General features: G+C 39.5%; 1 protein-coding gene and 1 long non-coding RNA gene across 2 annotated transcripts; one reads left to right on the forward strand and one right to left on the reverse strand.

Annotated features, from left to right (window-relative positions):
- Positions 1-704: 704 nt before the first annotated feature.
- On the reverse strand, positions 705-23,159 carry dok1b (docking protein 1b). Its single transcript, XM_007574576.2, has 5 exons — positions 22,754-23,159; positions 6,702-7,022; positions 5,667-5,757; positions 5,412-5,584; positions 705-3,935 (listed from the first exon to the last, which is right to left on the reverse strand). The coding sequence occupies exons 1-5, from the start codon at positions 22,808-22,810 to the stop codon at positions 2,607-2,609; spliced, it is 1,971 nt and encodes a 656-aa protein (XP_007574638.1). The 5' UTR covers positions 22,811-23,159; the 3' UTR covers positions 705-2,606.
- On the forward strand, positions 6,297-6,884 carry LOC103153597 (uncharacterized). Its single transcript, XR_477813.2, has 3 exons — positions 6,297-6,437; positions 6,516-6,677; positions 6,796-6,884. It is a non-coding gene; the product is annotated as an uncharacterized LOC103153597 (long non-coding RNA).
- Positions 23,160-23,986: the final 827 nt, after the last annotated feature.

Below are 23,986 nucleotides of genomic sequence, written 5' to 3' on the forward strand. Positions count from 1 at the left end.
TACGCTTTTACGGTGTGATTAAGTGGTTGGAAACAGACTGAAACAACAAAAACAGAGCAGAGGAAGAGAAGTGAAGGATGAGGTCAGACTGTTTTTACTGTCCCGGTCGCTCCGGCACAGAAAAGTCCTTTTTAAACACGAATAACAGATTCTGATTGGACCAGAACCGCCGAGGGGAAGAAATTACGACCAGTTTAATGACTCGGTTTAGAGAAGCAAAAGAAGAAAAAAAAAAAACAGTTTAGAGACACTTTTATTATCAGATACATTTACAGACAGCACAGCTGTTTGTGACACGTATACACACAGACCGACACATTGCTGGGGATCGATTAGTTTCATATTTAGTTAATCTATCGACAGACACATTCAGGATTCTTGTGCAGAAAGTTGCCATTGGGTCCATGCATGTTTTGGTAATTGGATTATCTCACCATAAATAAAAAAAAGTGGATATTTTATATTTTACTAAATAAAATAAAAAAATTAGATTAAAATTTGAGGTTTAGAAGCAAGCAAAAATTTAATTTATAGATTTTTAGTATAAAAATATATGTTTTTTTTCATGTTTTAAAATAGTAAAATTTATATACATATATTTCAAGGCAGTGCATTTTATGTTGTTCTGTATATTTTATTTTGTTTTATTCCATAAAATAAAAATTCACAAAAATATAAAATCTGGACAATAAAAAGTATTTTTAAAAATACTTTTATAGCATTTTTTATTGTTATTACTTCTTCATGAACTCATTGGGAAAATCAAAAAAACAAACCTCTTCTCTACACGGCGAGTGACGTCACTGAGTGACGCTTTACTGGATCAAGTTAGGGAGTGGAGAGTGCCAGAATATGACAAAACAGGCCAGTTTATTGTTTCTTATTACCCATAATTTCATGTGTTTATTAATGATAATATATTAAAAAAAATTACATTGTTCCTCTGATGATTCACGGTTCAGTATTTGCTGATTTTTTTGCGAAAGGTGACTCGAAATCACTCACCGAAAACCCGTCCATTTGTAGATCTATTTTCTTAAAATATGAAAAAAAAAAAAAATGCAGCTGGAAAGCTGAAATACTCGGACTCAATGCTAGTTGACACACTATTGGCTGGCGTTCAAAGGCAGCCAATAAAAAAGCTTCATTCATTTTCCTTCATGCTGATTGGTTGTTGCTCAGAGTGGAAATAAGGAAGTCGGTAGACGTCAGCTTCTGCCGTAGTAATAAGATGGTTTCCTCTTTAAGCGTGTTAAGGCATATTTGGTGTTTAAAACGACTAAATTAGGTATTTTTAGAGGGAATCTGAAGTGTTGATGGATTTTAACTGTGGTGGTCCCTAACGGCAAGTTAAACTCACACCGAATGTTTTCATGGGTTTGGATTGTAATACATATTTTAAAAACATTTTAGCGCATGTCGAAAATACTGCCCATTACGTTACACGTGCAACGTTAAGGTAAGATAAATGATATACTTCTGGAGCCCAAGGTGTTTTGTTTTTTACTGATATTAACATGAAAACATATATGTAAAATTCTGAAATTTCCCTGATTTTTTTCCAAAATGAAACAAACACAGATAAACAAGAGTGTATAAAATACACACATTCTTTAACATTTAGACAAAGGACAGTCAAAAAGAAGAATAAATAAATGTATTGCATGTGAGATTGATGCTGAAAACACTCAAAAATACCAGACAGGGGCAGTGATGTTAAAATTTCAAAATATGAGAAAGCGAGCAGTGGTCAAGTCTTCTCAATGATTTTAAGTTTTTATCATTTTAAATATGCTTTAAAATGCTTGCAATTCTATTTAATGTTTTATATTATAACCCAGTTTTTTTTTTTTTATGTGTTTGCTTGTTTTGTTTTTCATTACTGGGTTCGGATTAAAATCCAACCAACAAAACATGCAGAGAGATTCTGACCCATTTTGTGTTTCCAAAACCAGAAGCCGTCCCATTTTCACTCCCCCCGTTTCATTGGGGGAGTCCAGAAACAAAAAAGGGCTTTCCTTTTGTTGAAGTCAAAGATCGACTCCTGACCTTCACATTCTGTTTCACATTAAACACAGAAGAGACGCAGTGCAAAAATATGTCTGTCTTTTTCATAAGCACAGCAGGAGTTTGTAGGAAAAGAGGAACCAGGCCACTTTCCTTCTCTCAGCTTGTTAAAGTGAAGACAAATCCATTTGGGTTGTGTGTGTGTGTGTGTGTGTGTGTGTGTGTGTGTGTGTGTGTGTGTGTGTGTGTTCCAGTGAAGTGGCTGGCTCCGGCCGCACTGTGGCTTGGTATGCCAATTATGGCTTTGCCCATGCAAACACGCTCCCTCTCTATGACACGCTCACAGGGTGGCCCAGCAATCACTGCACGCCACATTTCAAATTGCGCCCATAATGTGGTTTTCTCATAGTTGTGAGCTAATCTCCTCCGAACCAGCTGACCGTCTCAGATAATTGTTGCAGTCCGCGCGGATGGAACAAATGTGAAACGAGAAAATCCCGAGGCAGCTGCCCAGCCGCCGTTCTGCTCCGAAGCTTCGCTCCGTTTTTCAGCGAGAGAGAGTAAAGATTTGTTTCTTGGTCCGCGTCTTACAGGAGCGGTCAAATGTCTCCCAAGTTGTCGTAAATTATATCAGGTGCCCGGAGCGGGGCCTGGTGGTTCTTATTACACCACATAGCGGATGGAGGAGGCTTCTGTTTCGACACTCTGCTGTACAGCTCCTTCCCGCCTCCTCCGGAGCTCCACATGTTGTTGTTGTTGTTTACGTTGCTACCGGAAACGCCGTGTTTCCCAGCGGGAAGAGGTACCGGCTCCTTCCGAGCGAAGGCACTCTTGTTGGGCTTTGGAGCGGTGGCAGGTTTGGGGAACTTTGGCGTCGGGGGTTGCGGCGTTCCGCGACTTAGGCCCGGCAGCTTTGGAGAGTGTTTCTGCAGCTCCGTCGGCTTCCCGTGGGAGGCGGTGATGTAGGTGGCGTCCAGTCCTGACGGAGGCCCGAGCTCTTCCTGTCGCCGCTGAGGCTCCAACCGGGCCTCGTCATAAACGGTCATCCCAAGGCTTACGGGAAGGCTGCTGCTTCCTTTGGCGCAGCCTTCTGGCTCGTCATATATGTGGTCCGCAGAGGGCGCAGGAGGGGGTGAAGCCCCTTCCCCATGACCTCCTGGGGGTCTTTTGCTGCTAATCACCCCCTTCCCGGCGCCTCTTCCTCCTCCGGCCGACCCGTTCAGACTCAGGGCGCCCGTCTTCTGGCTCAGATCCACGGCGATCTGGTCGTACAAATGCGAATACAGGTCGGGAACTTTCTTTTGGTTGCTTCCCGTGTGGTGATGCTCCCCTCCGCAGGAGTCGTCGCCCACAGGTCGAAGCCGTGGCGTTGGCATCGGAGGCGAGGTTTGGTTCTGACCCTTGATGGTGTCCACTGGGTCTGAGTAAAGACCGTCACAAATGGGAACAAGCAGTCGCACCGAGTCTGCTGGCTCAGAATAAAGACTCGTCTGTTCATCGAGCGGGGCTACACCTTTCCCTGCCAGTCCTCTGGGTGCTGGGGGTTCTGGTAAGCTCCTCCCTTTGTGTCCTCCCTGCCCTCTTCCGACTCCGTCTCCGCCCTCCCTCTTCCCAAGCACTCCGTCAGCCGAGCCCGGTTTGCTTCCGCCGGAATCGCCGTCCGCTTCCCGACTGCTGCAGCTACTGCTGTCCCCGCTTCCCGCCGCCATGCCGCAGCCGGGAACGCCACTCCGAATGTACTGGAGGGACAAAGGGCAGTCGGGGTCTAAGCTCTGGGGTCCGCTGAGGTGGCGCTCCTCGGCCTGAGCCTTCTGAGACTGGATGGCCAAGTCAACCAGTGTGAAGATCTCATTGCCTTGTTTTGTCTCGAAGGTAAAGTTGCCAGGGCCGGAGTCGCAGCGGCGTCCCGCTTCAAAAGAAAACATCACCTGGGGAAAGAAAAGACCAAATGGAGTCAGATTTATTATGCTTTCTTGAACAGGTTATGACACACGGGTGATACAAAACATGTTAACTAAATTTTTTGTACAAAATTATTCTTAGATAACAAGATTTCAGCTTTTGAGCTCCTTTCACAATGAGCTGTTACAGGGCGCCTTGTCAATTTAAACTTAAATAAGCTGCTGCTGACCACGCTCCCTAACTCAGTGTTTACACTTGCATGTAAAAATGGCTGCAAAACAGATGCGTCAATTATACATCTGATTGCAGCCAAACATCTTTGAAAAACAGAAGTGGAGCATCCTGCACAAACAACAATATTAGAGCAAGTGACTTCTCGATGGTAAGTCAATAACAAAGCAGTTCTCTTTTCCAGCAGCCGCTGTGCAGTAAATACAGCAGTAAAACCAGCTTATCGAGTGTGCTGGAGCTCCTCTGGGGTTGCTAAGCAACGCCACGGTGCTGATCGTGACTTCACAATTGGTAAGTTTTTGAAACGGCTCATTTTCCACGCACCAGTTGTTGCTATGTAGAGGCTAAACTTTAAATACAAAGAGAAGCAGGTGTATAAAAATGAAGTCAGAGGAAGAACGGAAGTAGAAAGTTCTTAAAAAGAAAACAATGTGGCATGGAGGTATCTGAAGTTTCTTAAGGCTGCAGAAAAGCGAGAGAAAGCAAGACTTTCATTAGATAACAGAGATGTTTAATGGAGTTCAACAAAGTTGATGTTTGATCCTCCAAACAAACTTAGTCACATGTGATTTTAACCAAGTTTCTTATTAAATGGAATTGTGAAATCATGTCTTCTGACATTAGTGGAATACTGACAAAGTTTTGCCACATTTGCAGTGGAAACACAGCTTCTGTCCTGCATGTTTTTGGCATTTCCTGGCTTCCGTATAGCCAACTTAAATGAACTGATGCCCTCCTCGGGTGAGAATACATGTGAATTAGGTTTGATGGAGTAGGGACAAATTTGAAACATAAGGATCACTACTCTTAAATTTACACATGAGCACTGCTGTTTTAATAAACATAATCATGCTAATCATTAATATAAGATACTGATGACTCATGCACATGGTGTAGCATCACGTCTGCCACTGATATAAATAATTAACGGTTGCCCATAGCAAGATGGCCTGTAAAACTTTCCCATAATGTAACTCTTAAAGTCAGCTACAAATTGGATAAAATTGGTATCGGCAGGTCAACAGAAACTATGTGCAGACAAACCAAACTACCAGCTTTAAAGGTCATCTGTCAGTTTTAGATCACATATTCTATCTTGAAACGACAATGTGACAGAAACGACCACAAACAGGGGGTGCTAAATATAATCTGACCACATCTGTGCTATTTATGCTTCCTCCTCATGATCACTGTTGCAGCCAACAAGCTTCCTCTAAAAGTTTTCTGATGTTTTTGTTTGTTTTGCTCAGTTTGTTTGGTCAGGCACTCACCCGGTCCCTGCCGTATCTCCTCAGGAGCTTGTAGGGCCACACCAGGATGTTCCTTTTCGTCTTGGGCTCCTTCAAAATCAGCGCTTCGTTTTCTGCTTTCAGCCAGTAGCTCCCTGCGAGACCGCAACGTTCAGACGCCTCGGTGCGTTGAACCGTCACCCAGAACTCGTTCACTGTCAAGAGATAACGTCCATTAGGGATCATTCTGGAGTTTCCAACCAAAAGTCATAAGGCTACACTGATCAACATCCTCACCTTCGTCCCTGGAGTAGTAGATGAGGTTCTCAGACATCTGCAGGTCCTGGGGTCCTCCATTACAGTCTGTCAGGCTGCTGCCAGTCCCTCCCTGTTGCTCAACCAGAGAGAAAATATCATGTTAGTTATCTTATTACTCCACATTGCCACAAAGGAGTAAGCTGTTTTACTTCATCTTGTTTACTCCACAGTGTGGATGAAAATATGCCAAGGATATCCACTGGGCATTCAAGGGTTCCTTCACACCAGCCCTGTGTAGGTCGCTGTAATCGTTTGCCTAGAAAGTTTGGTTCATCTGGGGAGGTGTGAACTCTAATCCGGACCAAAAAAGCAAACTCTGGTCCACCTAAAAGCCTAGATCTTGGTTTAGTTGAAGTAAACTCTGGTGCGATTCGAATGCCCCAAAAGCAAGAAGCAGACTACAGCGCAGGGTATTCTGGGTCAATACAACCAAAACAAAACTTACGAGTCTCAAGCTGGTGGGAGAAATGACTTGTGGTCTTTTACCAAAGACCAAAGAGAAATCTTACAACCGCTAAAATCTGACAACACTCCATTTTTGTTTACATTTTGTGAAGAAGGAAGTTGAGCTCACGTCTTCTTCAAAGGTTTTTGTGTCGGGTCCTTCAGTGGTTCTTGGTGCAGCACAAAGAAGAGAGGGAACAGGTTTTTCCAAAGAGTTTGGGCCGTTTCACACAGAAAGCGAAACGTGCCAGTTGAAAATGTAATATTGGTCCTAATCAAACCAAATCTACTGGACTGGAAAACAAAGTAAGTGTGGGCAACACACCCAATAAGAGTTTCCAGTAATTCATATTAAACTAATTTTCTGTCTGTGTTTGATCGCAGTAAGGCTCAGAGACTAGAGAACAGGGGAGACATCAAACAGAGCAAACACATGCAAAGGAAGCCCTAAAAAACATTTCCACCCACGTCTTAGTCACCCGGTGCACGCCCCTATTTCCTTTAGCAACCAAACGAGTGAACTGGTCATCCTGTTTTCAACAAAAGGTGAGAGCAGAACAGTAAAAATACCTGAAAAGCAATGTCACACATGGTGTCCATCCAGTCCTTTGCAGTGTTCTTCTCTGCCGCAAACACGTGCGTCTTGTCATTTGTTTCCACGCAGAAAGCCGCCATGTTGTCTTTGGGGCAGCTCTCGGTCAGAGCAGGCAGAATGGAGATGCACTCCGATAGACGGATGATCTTCTTGTCCAGCTTCCTGGTTTTCTCGTTGGAGCCGCTTACCGAGCTCCCGCCAGACCCGCCTGCGCCTGAGGGAGAGTCGAAGAACTCCAGGCGGGCGATGCCGTTCTGGCTGGCGGGGTAGAGGACGAACCAGTTTTTCTTCCATTTCTGATGGGTGGAAAACAAAGAAGGACTCGATGAAGAAAGTATTGAAACAATCCATGTGTCAAAGGAGAAGGAGGCACTGTTGGAGTCCAGTCATTGTCTAAAATGTCCCAATGATCTGGTGTATGGTAGGATATATTATCTGCCATCAGGACGTCACTCAGTTTTGTTTCATCAGGGGTCAAATGTTTATTTTTTTTTTATTATGTGGCATTAACAGTCTCCAAACCAAAATGAGTTGCAAAACATATTTTAAATTCAAAGTCAACAAAAAAATAGGGCCGTGAACCTTTAGTATTTGTGAGAATTAGCAAACAACAACCACCTGTGAAAAACCGAAACCCTCAAATACGTAAGACCTCCTCCAAAAACACTTACAAATACTTTTTTTAATTGTTCAAACTCCAAAAATACATTAATATGCATTAATACAGCGAAAGAAGACTTAGTGCTAGGCCAGAAGCTAACGTCTGTGGTCTTTCTATTCTTCACTCTTTGGATGTGATAAAAATGCCAAAAGTGTCACGTTACACAAGAAAATTCCCTCGTGCCGTCCCAGTCGGGACAAATGCGCCATATGCAAAGCTAAAATTTGTATCTCTGTCTATGACGAAATATCTCAGACACAAAAAAGGAAAAGAGACGGTACGGGTTAAGACTGTAAGGCCAAAAGCATAACATTTATCTCTGAATTGCTTAATACTGCAGTTTGTCGTTGCACTTCCCTCACAAAATGCAAATGTTGATTTAACTTTGTCACCGTCACTAACCCAGTGAACGAAGGAGAGGAACCAGCTTTTTGTTGAGTCACTTACAGATATTCTGTTTGTGCAAAATAATTTCACTTCTTGCAAAGAGCTTAATGTTTATTTGGCAGTTTTTGGGTGAAGAGCAGGGAGGATAAAGAAGAAATTAAAGACTAAGGTGAACACTTTTTTGTTTATTAAAAAAGATCTAATTTTATTACCATATTCAAAAGAAAATATTATTAATTTACACAAAATATCATTTCGTATTTTTATTTAATCCAATATGACTCGAAAGGACAGGATTTATTTTTGCTAAATGTTAGTTTTCTAATACAGAAGAGGTATTTATTTTATTCTTATTTAATTACAGAGATTATAATTTGTATAACACTTAACTGGGAAAACCTTTTCAAGTGTCGCTGCTCTTAGGTAGTATTCAAAATGCAAGAGGATCTCATATCCACTAATTAGTCCTCTCTATGGTAAAAACGGTAAAACATGCACTTTTTCTCTACAATTGACATTTTTTATCTGTAAATGCTGATGCAACATAACACTTCATTTTTTTGCTTCATCTGTCCAAACAATGGAAAACCAGGGCTTTCTGCAAGCTGGGTTACTTTAAACCAAAACTGAAACTTTCGGATCGCATTGTAAAAACTCGAAGGATGTGAGCAGAGGCAGTTGGTAAAGTCAGAAATTGTCTTCACTCAGAGATAACGGGTTGGCAACATAATGTAGGTTAGACCACAAACAATGGGGGATGAAAACTTCAGTTTATTCTGAATATATCCGTCTGAGTGATAAGCGGGCCTTTCGTTTGCTGCCTGAGGCTTAATGTAGGAGGCGTGTGGTGATAAATCAGATGTAACTCGGCATTTCTTTTTGCACGTTGACAGTTGTTTGAATCAGCAGACAGAGACCACTCTCAGAATTAGTCATTCTGTACTCCGCAATTCACTTCCTAAAATTCAAAACTGGCTTTAATCTGGAAGTTTGAAGCAGCTGGAAATCATAACGACATTTATGTTGTTTAAGACAGCCAAATGATTCTACAGGGAACGATACTTCACAGCAACATACGAGGCTGAGAAGACTGAATTTCTGTCAGAATGTAACAATTCAATCTTGAGTACATTAAATAATGTCACTGAACACCAATCCAGAACCGCACAGCATTCTGGGGGATGTAGGCAGAAAGGCTTTAGTTATTCAGCCTTTCAGAGTGAGTGAGTTAGTTGGTGGCATCAACTAACTCACTCACTCTGGTTACCTAGCGACTCACTCGCTCTTTGGTTACCTAGCAACGACCTGTTGAGCAGCAGTTTCAGGTGCCTCAAAACTACTTAAAAATAAAAACATAAAATGAGTACAATAGTTCAAGAGGAAACTGTGGATTAAACAGGATAGATCACACCATCAGATTGGGAGTATGTCAGATATTTAAACCAAAAGCTAATCAATAATTATCAATATCGACTGATATGAAACCCTTATATTATGGTATGTTTTTCAGCCATATTGCCCAGTCCTAAAAAATACGATTAACATTTAGATATGTTTTTTCTTTTATTAGTTTGGTAACTGTGTGCTTTTTGCTTACGTCCCATAAAAGAGAATGGATCCATCATCTTCATTTTCCCAGTTTTGTTTTTCTCTCTAACAGAAATAAAATGGTGATTCTTTAAAAATCACAGCAACATTTCCCACTGTAGATATTCAGTTCAGTTTCACTTTATTTTGGTAAACCATCAGCATAACACACAGAAAACAGGAATACTACTTTACAAACCCATAGTTTACCAAAACTGGAATAGACTGACGCTAAAGCTTTAGTGTCAAACGTTATCGTACTTTTTCAAAGGATCAACTGGTCTTATTTAGATGGAGTGAAGTTAAAATGGCTCTCGGGTCCAGAGATGGGTTTTCCAAGCCGAGTAGCTCCTGAACGAGTTAAAGACACGCCACAGTCAAAACCAGCTGAAAGCTTTATCTTTTTCAACCCGGAGGAAACAACAGCTAACAATGATCACTTCCTCCAAGGGGCCAAACAACAAGACACTCAACCCTGAACAATAACGCAGGTGGCAGGTGTTGGTTTGCACGTGTTTAGCGCCAACAATAGCCACGAAGACAAAGCATCACACTGATATACATGTCATTATGGTATAGCGGTATGACACAGCAGCTAAAGTAAATAAAATGGATTTTGGGGGGAAACCCCTGCTTAATCTAGCAGCAGTTTGCAGTCCCAACAGGCCATGCTTCATTGACTACATTAGTCACAGAGTTCAGGTTTGCCCCTACAGTTACTAACGCAGCAGGATGACAGTCAGAGAGAGAGAGAGAGGCAGAGAGAGAGAGAGGAGCTTGTGACAGGAAGGTCAGTGGGTTTTTTTTATAACCTTTTGACCAGCTGGGAAAATCCAGCGAAAAGAGAACCAAATGAAAAACAGCTGCAGATCCTCATATGAGCTCCAATCAGAGGGACGTTCCCTTTTCTCAACTGTCTGATAATGGCTAACTTAAAGGCCTCGTAAAAAGGCTTCTGACCTTCATTGTGTCTCAAAGTGCTGTGTTTATTCTGGGTGATTACAGCCATATATGTGACTGAACTAAAATACTGTGAGAATACAGTCTAGTCTAGACATCAGGTCTAGTTATTCACACCTCTGCTTTCTGTCACGATGTCAGCTAGAAGCAAAGTTAAATAGGAATAGAAGTGAGCTGGTGTGAAATTGGCGGACCAGACTTCAGATTTATTCCCACCATTACCTCTGCGTACGTCTAGGCCTGTCGCAGCAACAAATGTTGCTGGAAGATACATTATCCCAGTACTTATTGTGATAAATTATGATGTTGTTTCTAGTAATATATTAGTAGCGGCATAATAATGTAGGTTCACCCTCACCACGACTAATAAACTTTAATTTTGTAAAGAACCCGTGACACTGGAACTGGCAGATGATTTAAATACCCAAAATACAACACGGCAACCAAAAACTGTAAATAAAACGGAAATAAAAACTGCACACAACGGAAACCATCAATAAAATATATTATTACGTTTCTGCCTTTCAAAAAATAATCGGTGACAAGAACGGAAATCATAGTTATTTGCTCCATCTCCTGCTGGGTCGGCCATTGTTAAAATCTCCCCGACCCGTCCTTTGAATTTGGACACACCCTTGGTCTTTACGAGGTTCTAAAATTATGTCTAACCTTAAGTATACTAAAACACATTCCAGAGACCGATTAAGTTACACAGAAAACAACTACATTAGATTATTTTAGCCTGAGGAGATTCTACAAGCTACCGAGTCACGTGTCTAAAATACCTTTTCCGTTTTGGCTTCTTTCTTGTGTTATAATTTCCAGGCATAGAAATACCCAATTATATCAGGCAGGAAATGTCAAGAGGTAAAATGGTTCAAGAGACCTTTTGTAAGACCATGATGTAGCAATAGCCCAACAGAAAGTTGGAATGAAAAGGTGCAAAGTCTGAAGAGAGACTGAGTTAAATGTGAATATTTACATCCTGACAGCAGGTTCTGGTGCTACATGAACTCTTCAAAGCGGTCATCTCTTCACTATCATTCATAGCATGAAAATAAGCATCATGTGAGTCGGTCTAATTACAGAATTGCGCTATTTGCATGAAGGCCCAGGTACGACTATAGCCACAGGGTGTTGGCGGCGAAATGCTTGATCTCAGGCTAATGTCGTATGACTTTGTTAATCTGATGCTATGGTTTTATTTTAATGCTTATGAACTTTCACCAAGTGAAACTGTCTGAGTTCAAGCCAAAGGTTAGCTGTCCTAAAAATGTTGCTATACAGTAATTACCTTTATAAAACCTATTTATAAAGGTAAACAGAATTTATAATTACCTTTCTAAATTATATTTATAAAGCTAATTAGTTAAGATTTTGCAAAAAGACTCTTGTAGGACGTTGGTTGGAACTGCAGGTTGTAGTATTCAGAGAAATCCTCGAGTCCTTATCGGTATAAAAGGCAGATTTTTACTAGAGTTTTGGTTCCCTAAACACCAGGAATCCGAAAAATAACGGCTCCTCTTTGCGGCCGTCTTAAGAGGACATCCCTCCACTTTAAGGAGAATTACTTAATTTTATGAAAAGAAGCCACAGGGCTTGTTGCGCTGCGTTACATTACGCTACGTTACGTGGTGGTGTTTGATATTACATAGAGTTATGTTACATGACGTTACATTACATGATGCTACATCATGTTACGTTTCATTAAGGTTAGTGGTCCGACTTGATTAAAATTACTAATCAAACAATTGCTGGATCTGCAGTTAATCATAATTGATTGCATTTCAATCAAAAACTATATTGGCAAAATAATACACATTTTACATTTTAATTTGCAGCTAAATTATCAAATAAATAGACATACGAGCTCAGCAACAACGATTGCACTTGGTGCAGAGAGAACTTTGCACCATTCTGATGCTTTCAGTCTCTTAGCAGCAATAACAAGAGTAGGCCTGAAACGATTAAAATTATAGTCGACTAATTTAGTAATTGATTGTTAATTGGAGTATAGACTCAAACAAAAAAACACCTGCTAAAAGAACAACATAATCAGAGCAGTAATTAAGCTAAAACTATATGAAAAAATATGTACAATTTGCATTTAAGTTAAACCTTTGTAAATATTTTCTACCCAAAACAACTCATGTGGCATAGATTTTAGCTTCACCCAATTCAAATTCTGTGAAAAATCTCATATTGAGCACCTATTCCTGTCAATCGAAAAAATAGTCAACAGGTCAACCCCACACTGTGTTGGTGTCAAGTGTCGTGAGGTTTGAATTTTTCACATTTTGATGTCAAAAGTATTTTTCAAGCTGTATATTAAAACATATTTTAAAAAAATAATTGGATTATTTAGGGGTTTTCACACACTTTAATGTTTTTCTAATATTGTATAAAGAAGGCTTAAGGTACAAAGAGTTTAGGTTTTGTTTTAGGTGTAGTTCAGAGTGGATCTGAGTGACTAAATGTGAATATTTACATCCTGACAGCAGGTTCTGGTGCTACATGAACTCTTCAAAGCGGTCATCTCTTCACTATCATTCATAGCATGAAAATAAGCATCATGTGAGTCGGTCTAATTACAGAATTGCACTATTTGCATGAAGGCCCAGGTACGACTATAGCCACAGGGTGTTGGCAGCGAAACGCTTGATCTCAGGCTAATGTCGTATGACTTTGTTAATCTGATGCTATGGTTTTATTTTAATGCTTATGAACTTTCACCAAATGAATTATCCGAGCTACTGAGCTTCTGACTGACGGAGCTTCACTCTTACTCAGAGATGTCAAACGAGAGGCACGGGGGCCGTATAACGCCCTCGAAGCGACGTCTCGTGGCCTTTGACCAGCAAACAAAAACAGCACAAATGAACTTTTCCAGCTGGAGGTTAAAAATAATGTAAACGAATTGAAGTTAAAGCACAAAGTATTCAGAATAAACCATGTTTATCTGCTTTTAATACACTTCTTAGAAAATCGGACCACAAACATCCAGTGACTTTTCCTTGCTGTGGTTTTGGTACTAAACTTGGTTAAGTAAAGCAGGATGTGTTAAAACATGGCTCTTTTTTGTTTGTTTGACTTTGTTCTAAACGAGACAAATCTGTAGGCGTTTATGTTTCAGAGCTGATATGATTTGCAGCTCCCTTTTCTTCACAAATCAGACATCTTGGCTTTATTAGAATATTGTAATATCAGTTATTCTGAAGATTAATCAATTATTGGATCAACCGTTTTGCAAGCCTTTTTATGCAATGTCAGAAATGCATTAAAAGATGGAAATAAATATATAATTAAATATAATAAAAAATATATAATAATTAAATTAGACCGCATTTCTCTAGTGAATTTGACCCAGGTGTGCTAAAACTATGCCACTTGAAGAGTTTTGGCTTAAGCATATTTCCAGACAAGTTTTTTATCTTAAATTAAAAAATTATATTTATTTTGTGCAGCTTTGGCATAGTTACTGCTCTGAATGTGTTGATTTATCAGCAAAAACAAGATTTCCACCTTTTTTTCCCAATCTGTGTACTCCAGTTAATCAACCACGAAATTAGTTGAAGATTATTTCAATAATCAATTAATCATGTTTAATTTGATTAATCGTGATTAATTGGTTTCATCAAGATTAATAATTGAATTAATCGTTTCAGCCCTACTTTTAACTTGACAATTTTTTTCCTCCACATGATATGTACCACATATGTTATCTGATTTTCACCTTCACGGATAGGTTGTTTTTTTGTTGTTTTTTTTTTGCCTACAGACTTTATTTGTGACATTTATAATTAACCAGAACAATATCTGTCGTTGTGTAGGTGGGCACATTTTTTATTAATCTCATATGCATACACACACTGAGGCCTCAAAGAGGACAGGATATATGTGGGATGGCGATTACCCAGGGTTCTCTCTGCTTCCTTCTTCTGTATCCAGGTGCAGCTTCAGAAAAAAGTGCTAACATGTAAATGCGTCCATCTGTTCATGCTGCTGAGCGCGGACCATCTGGAGTTGCTTTCATGCAACAGTTTTCTCGTACGAGGCGTGACTCTCTGAGCCGTGTTGCAACGTGGTCCTAAATTGTGTGTGTGTGTGTGTGTGTGTGTGTGTGTGTGTGTGTGTGTGTGTGGGGGTGTGTGTGTGTGTGAGAAACAGCTGGTCCATATAAGGCAACAGAGCGTTGCACTGAGTGGAAATTATGCAAAAAAGATCATGGCAGAGAGACGGAGAGAAACTTCCTCACTGGTGTGGCAACAACCTGCTGAGTTTTACAGAAACAGGCGAGATGCAGGAAAGTTTGAGTGGCTTTCTTTATGTTTTTGTAAAAGTGTGTTTGGTGGTTTATGAACGTGTCATAAAACAACCGTAACATAAAGGCCCAAAATGCTCTGAATAACACCCCAGTTTGAAATGTTTAGTGTGATTCACTGCTCAATTTGGCTGCCTAAAAATACACAATAATGAAACCCATTCCCGTACGTGTTGCGTTTGTTATTAGAATATCACCTTGTGCGTGCAAGACCCCGCCACTAAGCATCCCTCTGGTTAAACACATCATCTTTATCTTTCACTGTAAAGAATAGCTAAACCTCCTTGGCGTGAGTAGACACAAAGCAGCAAACCAGTGGGCTTATTTAAAAGTGTGAAAGTCTGTTTATCGGAGCGTGTTTGCTTGGTAAAAAGAGACGGATTAGAGAGGCTGTTTATGAAGTGGGTTTCTGAGGAAGGGAAAAGAGAGAAAGTCTAACTGCCTTGACCACAGAGTGAATGGAAACATGTTTCAATTTGACAATCATCTGCTGAGGCGCTCTCAGCATGATTAGTCTTGCGTGACCGCATCACCTCATGGCACGTAAGGCCAGAAACTGCTTGTGCAGAAGAGAGAAATCTGTATTTTGAGAATGCAAATGTCCACAGCAGATCAACATGGATGACGCATCTCTGCAGCATAGCCATCCCAAAACAATGGTGCATTTTTCTGCAGAACGTCACTCCAAATTATTCACAGAAAATTAGCAAACAGCATATCTAAAATATTTTTTAAAAACCAGGTGCGACGCTACTCGACTCGCTATTGGCTGGCGTTTACAAAGCAGCCAATCCAGAAGCACCATTTATTTTCCTTGTCACTAATTGGCTGTACACAAATGTGAAATAAGGAAAAGAAGTAGCTTCTGTGGCAGTGCTAAAAGTTTCCACTGTGCTTAGTAATACATATGGAGAGATATTTGGTGTTTGAACTATTAATATACAGTGTTGTGTTTTAAGAGGAAATCTGATTAACCCTAACCCTAACAAAGCAGAAATAGACGGATTTTTGTGGCTACATCATGGAGCAGTAGATAAAAAAAAAAAAAAAACACTGTGTAAGTGGAGCAACTCTATGATTCAGACGTGGTTTAAAAACTTACGTATTAATGTTGAAGTTGAGATAGGGCGACGTTAGATCATAAAAATGAATGTGTTGGTGATCTAATGAAGCAGAGAAAACGCTTTATCATCCTGCACATGCCGTTTGTTGCTGTTCAACCCTGTACAGAAGCATCCGTTTTTGTGTCATTGTTTTTCTAACGTAAGCTGGCCTTTATGTAGAGCAATTTACATGGTGGGTGTCAAAAACTGAATGAAGTTTGGTTCACCAGTCCAGGTGGCTGATACACTTTTTTTCAAAATTTTACCTTAAGGGTGGTCTTATAAAAAAGACACACACACAAAAAAAAACATTAAATCATTTGCAAGTCTCCAAAAAAGGAAACAAAAACTATAGTCATCTTTTCTAATGACTTTCCCCACCCACAAAATTCAGTTTTGCAGCAAATAAGACCAAAAGCATCCTTTGAGGTTTTACTCACTAATCTATTAAACTCGGCAAAATAAATAAAGAGTATTCATAGAAAGACTGACTCATATCCTGGTACTGGGAGTTCAAACAAAAAAAAAATCTAAAAGAAAAAAGTTTTGACTTTTTTTTCATCCTTTTTTATGTTTCAAATTTGAAATGAAAAAAATAAAACTACTTAGTTTCATTCAAATACTGGGTATGCAGTTGAAACAAAAAACTTATGTAATAAATACATTTAATAAAGTAAAAATAATATAATTTTTGTGGCACACGACTACAATCAACTTGACACTTTTGGCTCCCCGCATACTGTTATACGTGTTGCCATATATTATGTAAACAGTTTCGTCATTCCATCATATCAGATTTAAATTGAAGTGGCATTAACGAGCTTGACAAACAAGGAAGTTGATTTGTTTTAATCAGGAGAGCCGAAGCAGAGGCACAAATCTCTCTGAAATGGAAATGTTGATATTTAAGGTTTTTTGGCTCATTTATTGAGTTTGTGCTGCATAATTTGACCAAAATAACCACAAAACCAAAACGTCACTTTAAAAAATATTCATCCTACCTCTATAACTTTTTCACATTTCATTACAACAACACCACTAATTCTTTTTTTTTTTTTGCAAGGGAGCAGATCATAATAAAACGGGAGAAAAGCAATGCAGGTAAAAATCTGAAAAGTGTGGGGTGTTGTTGTATTCAACCTCCCTCTGACAATATTTACGTTAAACAGAGAACTTTTTGCACGTATGTTTTTGGGTTGCTTAGTTAAATTGGAGAGAGCCTGAGAGAATAGACTTTCAAGTCTTACCGCAGATGCTCAACATGTTTCCAGTCAAGACTTTGACAAGGCCATAATAGCACATTACACTGTGGTGTACCACTCTTTTGTTGCTCTGGCAGCCTATAACCGGTTGTCTTTTAGTGTTGCTCTACATTTAGCTCCATATATTTTCCATCAGCTTTGACCAGCTTGCACACAGCATGATGCTGCTACTACCGTGTTCCTGAGTTGTTTTGCGTGTAAACAGTAACCACAGAAGGGAGTTTTTAAGACTTTCTTGCAATGCTGAACATTTTTTTCTAAAGCTCTTCCATCAAGGCCAGATTCAGAGAGTGCAGGACTAATGGTGGAAAGATTCTCACACCTGAGCTGTGGCTCGCTGCAGCTCCTCTAGAACTGCATTTTAGGTCCTTCTATGATGAATCCTTGACTACCCAGCCCAGTTTGCTGTTGTGTCATATAGTCTTTCCATTTTCAGACACTCAAAGTTTGGCATTCTGCTTTACAGCTTCACTTTGCTTTAAATTCCTCCACCTTTTTATCCATCATCTCTAAAGCTTAGTGCAGAAACTGTGAGGAAAAACTTCCCTTAAGGCACCTAAGTGTCTCTTAGAACCAGGTACTGCACAAGCCTTTTTGGGGACCTGGGCAGATTTTTCATTTGAGGCCCCAACACGTCAACACCAGATTCATTATCACTCTTAAGCCACTTTATATGCAACATACCTAGTAGCATTAGCATTATTTGTAATTACCTTACATATCATACCAGTGTTATTATTACTGACTTTGACCTTACAGGAGTAGCAAACTAAAAAAAATATTTGGATTTTGAGACGCATAGTGGTATTTAAGTGTGCCATATTATTTAAACTATTTGAAAGTAACACCAGCTGACAAACACTAAATTTACAGTAAATAAGTTAAAGCTTCAGTATGTAGATTTTATTAAAAAATACATTTTTTACATATTTGTCAAAACTGTCACCCTGTCATGACATAATAATATAAAAGATAATCTGTGAAAGATCAATCTCCTCCCTGAGCTACTCCTGCTGTCTGAAGAAATGCACTGCTCCAGACCAAAAACAACCAATCAGAGCCAGGAGCAAGGTCTTGGCGCTGTCAATCATCATTGTAAATGCGCTGCTAAATGTTCTAATGGCAAAGAAACAACTCACTGTTATAGAAAACTGTTTATGATGCTATCTACCCCCCAGCATTCACAACAGGGAGAAGATGTATCGTAGCAGAGAGCAGAGAAGGAGTCGAAGGGGATGAGCGGCACGAACACAGAAGTGATTGGCAGCACCAAGATCCTCCGCCTGGCTCTGATTGGTTGTTTCTAGATAGCAGAGAGCAGAGGAGCTCAGTTGTTTCCACAGATTGTATGTCTCATGCCATACTGTCACAACATAGTGGCAGTTTCATCAAATACGTAAAAAATATTTTTATAAAAGCTACATTCTGCGGCTTTAACAAGTTTGACATCTTATATTTGTCCAACAGGAAAGGAAGAGATTAACCTATTATTTGTGCAACAACTATAAAAATAATAGAGAAATCATTTTCCATGTGTAATAGAATTTAGTTTCTATTATTTCATGCCATTTTAAATATAAATTATCATGCTAGCTTGGTGCTCTTAGCGGCCTTTTAACGTGCACATGCCTTGGGCCGGCTCTGCTTAGAGGCAAATGCCACCTTCTTCCTAAACCATAACAGTTTATAAGCATAATTATTTGACCACATCAAGGTACTTAGTTATTACCATAAATGACCGGGTGCTTCTTTCTGGGAAGTTTGACATTAGCGTCTCGGTGCAGGACAAAAGAAGAGGAGGAGACCCGACAAAAAAAAACCCAACCAATAACCTGAACTGATGATGTAAAAATCTTGTAGCCTCAGGGAATGCATTTCTGACCAAGCATGACACACATTCCGGTTGAACCTGTCTGCTGCCAATGAGGAGACAAAGTCAAAATCTCAGCCAACGTTCGGTCGGCAGCTGCAAGCAGGTCGCTGAAAGCTTCTGCTAGCAGCAGGTCAACAAAACACATGTCCGAGCAGCTTTTAAAACATTAGCATGCGTGCGGCAGGGCCAGGCAAGCTGATGCAGATACAGACATGACTCCCCGGTAAATCTGGCGAACAATCGACTTTGCTCTGCTGCTCAGATCTGTATCCAGAACCAGAGTCTGGATGACAGGTTGGCCGGTTTACAGGCAGAAATTACAACAGCAACTTTAAAAACAGTCATCATTTTAGATATTTATTGTTCCTTTGGTGATTCCTGAAGGAAATTGGTTACATTCGGTTTTATTAAGGAGCATCAGCATGAAGAATGAGCCGAGTACAAAGCGCTAGGGTTAAGTTTATGATTAGATCGTAAAGAAAAGTTTTATTTCTCTCCCTTTTAACATTTCTGTGCCACTTTGTGTTGACTTATATAAAATCTCAATAAAATACACAAAACATCTAAGAGCGTGACAAGTTTCGCAAGGCAATGTGTTGCTAATTCTCTCCGTGTCAAATATTGTCACCTTCCTACACATAATGTCCTAAGTAATACTTTGTCAATTTTTTTTTTCCTAAATCATCTTTTAAAAATATATATTTTTTGTTTTTTGTCATAGTTCTTTGGCATAAACTGACTAAGTTAGGAAGGCGATGTGGACGATATTTATCACATTTCTTTCATGTGATACAACATGAAAAAAATATATTTTTATCACGATATTTAGTGGTATTGTGGTAACAATAAAAGTGACAATAAGTAACCATTTGTGACAACATTTTTTAGCTAACTGTATGGCATTAGCTGTATTAAGTGTGTGCAAATCGTTGATATAACGCTGATGTCGAAAAACACAATTATGGAATTGCTGTGGTTCCATTAAACGACAAATTAAATTAAAGTCACACGTAAACAAGTGAGTTTATTCTGTGTCAGTAAACAACACAGAATAAATGCATTTAATCATATATATTTAGCAAACAGGGGAGAAATTATTCCAATTTAAAAACAATAATACAACAATACATCTAAATTTATTGTGGTAAACAATAAACGACAACTATCATGTATTGTGCTTTTGTTTTAAAAGCAAACAAGTCCAGGAAGAACCCTTGTTTAAGTCTTTTAGTTGTTGTTTTTTTTATTTAACCTTTATTTCCCATTTAGATTTAAAATCTCTTTTTCAAGAGAATCCTGGCCAAAGTCTGGCTGCCACAATGTCTGCACATGGTGTCTGCGAACTTGATTTGTTGCATCTTGGTGACCTGCAACAAGTGCCACAACTTCCCACATCACAAAAAAAAAGACAACAGTCTGAAACAGAAACCTGGCTCCTCTTCTGTCACATTTTCCAACCGAACACGTGGGAATCAGCCCTAGATGTACATATATATGCATGTGTGTGTGTCCAGACTGTTCTGAAGATTGCATAATTCACCTCAGCAAACCTCAAACTAGTTTCAACACTTTCAGAATAACTGAGGTTCTGCTTCCTGTTCTATTTTTTCTGCAAGCACTCGTGCTTTTTTTCATCGCCTTCCCCTACCCCCTTCAGCAAACTTCTGTTTTGCTCAGACACAGACATAATGCATGTCCATTTGCTATAGAAAACGCACACCATAAAAGACATTGAAAGTGTTTCTTGGGAGCATGAATATGCATTGTGAAGTGGTGATTTCAGAACAGGAAGCATGGGGCCGGGATGTTTTGTCGGTTCGTGTCATATGACCACCAGAGACAGAGAGACGAGGCCAGACAAAGACCATCTCACAAGTCTGAACGCCTGACCGGGGTGTTATCTGGCGGTGCTGCTGAGAGACTAAACTGGAGCATGGATGCCAAAGACAGGAAGGCACAAACATGAGCTGAGGTGTTTTATCACCGGGGTTTCACTCTGTTGGTTTGCTGGCTGCAACAAGGTGTGAGAGAGCAGCTTTCAGAGTCAAAGGTAGCTTGATAAGTCGTGCGGATGATCGCAATCAACACGAAAACATGCTGTCCCTAATAAGCAATAAATCAGTTAATATTATGATGACTGTTTTTCTATTTTCTCTCTTTCTAACAAAAATTGGGACGACCAAAGGCTTCAGTCTGGTTCATTGGTCTCAACTAGCCTCGTTACTGACGGTCAGTGTTGCTTACGGAGACTTCAGTATACACTGTGTTTATTGTTTTGTTTATTTATTGTCAACATTTAAACTGTCTTCCGCTCCCAGTGCTGCATATTCATTAGAATTTAAAGTTTACTAATGTTTGAGATTGCATTATTATCTGATTTTAACCACAATATTACTTAAAATAGTCTCAAAACAACAATATTACCATTTATCACTATACACTTTGGGGCGATTTTTCGTCCAGTAAAATTAGTTTTTGTGACATGCCCAGTTATCCCTCTTCCCAATGGGTGCAATAAGCTCTTGCAAAATAAAACATCACAATACTTATGCGTTCCCTACATGAATAAATTCATTTAGGGGGCGCATATTCCTCTAAACGAATAGTAGTCCCCTAAAGGAATTTATTCTTTTAGGGGACTACCATCTAGCCAATTTGGGTCAACAATCCTTCAACAGATAAAGTCGTAACAAAATAAGCCTCGACTACTCTTAAGTCATCGCTATAACAACCGATTGCTGGACGTCTACGGTACGATGAGCTACATCACAATCACAGTGAACTCCATCAGCTGTTAAATGTTATACAGCAGAACATGTGTTATTGAAGTACTGACCTAATGTCTGACGAGACAACGGCAGATATTTGTTTGTTGAGTTTGTTTCAACATCACTAAAAACGCATAACAACGGACTTTTTGGTAGCATGAGTTTGATCTCTTAAGTTTTCTGCTAGTGGGCCATCATTTGATTCCGTGTAAGAACTAGAACCTGCAGAATACCGGGCCTTGAAGACTGTCTTTGAACACCACTGTCCTAAGTTTTGGTGCAATAACTGGTATGAAGGCATGCCAAGGTTTAAAGGACCTGGCTGCAGCCATTGAGCCAGCCATTAATTCGTCTGCAGAAGTGAGGAGAGCAGATGTTTGACTGCTAAACCTTGACCCAAACCGGGTCATAAAACAGAACCAGCATGACCCAGTTAATGATTTAAAGGAATACCAGCATCTAAAAGTTTTTCTTTCGCTCAGCTTAAAGTTGTTTTAATGAGATGCCAGAGAATGTGCTGAAGTTGAGCATTTGGAGCAAAACTACCCCTTTCCCATCTGTTGCTGGACACTGCTGGTCAGCTGGCTGGAAGGAAAACTACTCCACTTTTCCTTTGCTTAAGATATTTTTGAGTAGTTACAAAATATTTCTGGCTACAAAAACACAAATAATTAAAGGCGGTTTAGTAAATTTTTCGTGGTGATACTGTAAAAAATGACAAAATTAAGCATAATTTACTCATCTTGAGTGAAACTCATGCCTTCTCCCTGCTCAGGAAATTGCATTAAACTGCAATACGTTGCATAAGGGTTTTTCCTTTTCCTCCTGAGTGTTCACAGTGTTTTTACTCGGCATCACAACACAATAACAAGTTTAAATCGGTGACCAGCCAACTTATTAACAAAAACATGTCATTCGTTTAAAACTGCGAAGGTCATCTTCATATTTTCTGTGTAAATACGTAGGGGTTCTGGGCTATTTCTCGGTGTGTAATGAGCGTTTTGCTCAGAAATAAAACCATTTCATGCGTCAGTAGAGATCTGCACTGCACACACATTAGTGGTTTGCTCAGTGTTAGTAAATAAGTAAACAGTAAAACTCTCACCTTCCCAAACTTTTGGTGCTGCACGTAGAGCTGTCCCTCTTTAACATGCGCGTCCATGATCCCACACTGTTAAGACCAACTTTCCTCCAGGGAAATCAACAACAATGACGACTCAACTTCAACTTGAACAAAAAAAAACAAAATCGCTATATATATAGAGATATATTGTGGGCTTAATTATCTCCAACTGCGACTTCCCTCTTATTTCTCACTTCCGTCCCTCAGGCGTCGTAAAAAGCGGTTTTGTAGAGACGCGACAGTTTGAGGCGATGCCATGGTGAGGGCAGAAAGAGAGCGGTCCAAAAAGACACCGCGCGGTTCCGTGAAAAGTTCAGTACTGTCCGTGTGAAGTCAGCTGCTCATCTGTCTGTCTCTTCTCACTCCGCCAGTGAGGATGGAGCGGCAGAGCGCCTACAGCTAGCTTAAACACAACCAACCCCTTCCTTTTGGCTCTTTCAAAATAAAAGCAAATTGTGGTGGCGCGATATGCTAGCCATTTTTTTTTTATCTGCGCTTTGGTTTTGGTGCTGTTCTAGTGTTTTTGTATTTAACCTTGTTTCTTTAAAAATAAAATAAAAACAAAACAAAATAAAGCAGTTAAAACCATTACTCCCATTTACATTGTTTTCTTTGTTTTATTTTGCTGGTCCTGTGCTACTGTGTTTAGCTGTCTGTTTGTTAACTAGTTACATTTACTTGAGTAACTTTTTTGAAAAAAAAAAAAAAAGCTTTTAGGAGTATTTTTTACTACGCTTTACTTTTAGCTGAGTAATTTTACAATGAAGTATTGCTACTCTTACTTGAGTAATTCACTGTACAGCTGATCTTCTGATTTAATTTTGGATTAATAAATGGATAACAAAATGTGTTTAATAGTTTAATAGCTAAAACAGACCCTTATGGGTTAAACATACTTCTAAATAAAGTTATTATCTTTAATGAAAAATGTATATATTTTTGCTATAGTTTTTGCTTAATTACTGCTCTCAGTATGTTGGTCTTTCAGTAAATGGCCTCTTATTGAGTACTCCGTTTAACAATTAATCGATTATTTCATTAATTGATCCATCACAATTAATTCCATTAATCATTTCAATTAATAGTAAAATGTGGTGCCAAATAACCTGCATTGCAATGTAACAGCGCAGCAGAGCGATAGACTCTTATTTTGAAGTCTTTGCTTACATCCGGTATCCTCTTGTAGCGTGGAATTGACGTTCCTCTCTGCCTTTA

The sequence above is a fragment of the Poecilia formosa genome, unplaced genomic scaffold (assembly GCF_000485575.1).
Source record: "Poecilia formosa unplaced genomic scaffold, Poecilia_formosa-5.1.2 Scaffold357, whole genome shotgun sequence".
In the NCBI taxonomy this organism is placed as follows: Eukaryota; Metazoa; Chordata; class Actinopteri; order Cyprinodontiformes; family Poeciliidae; genus Poecilia; species Poecilia formosa.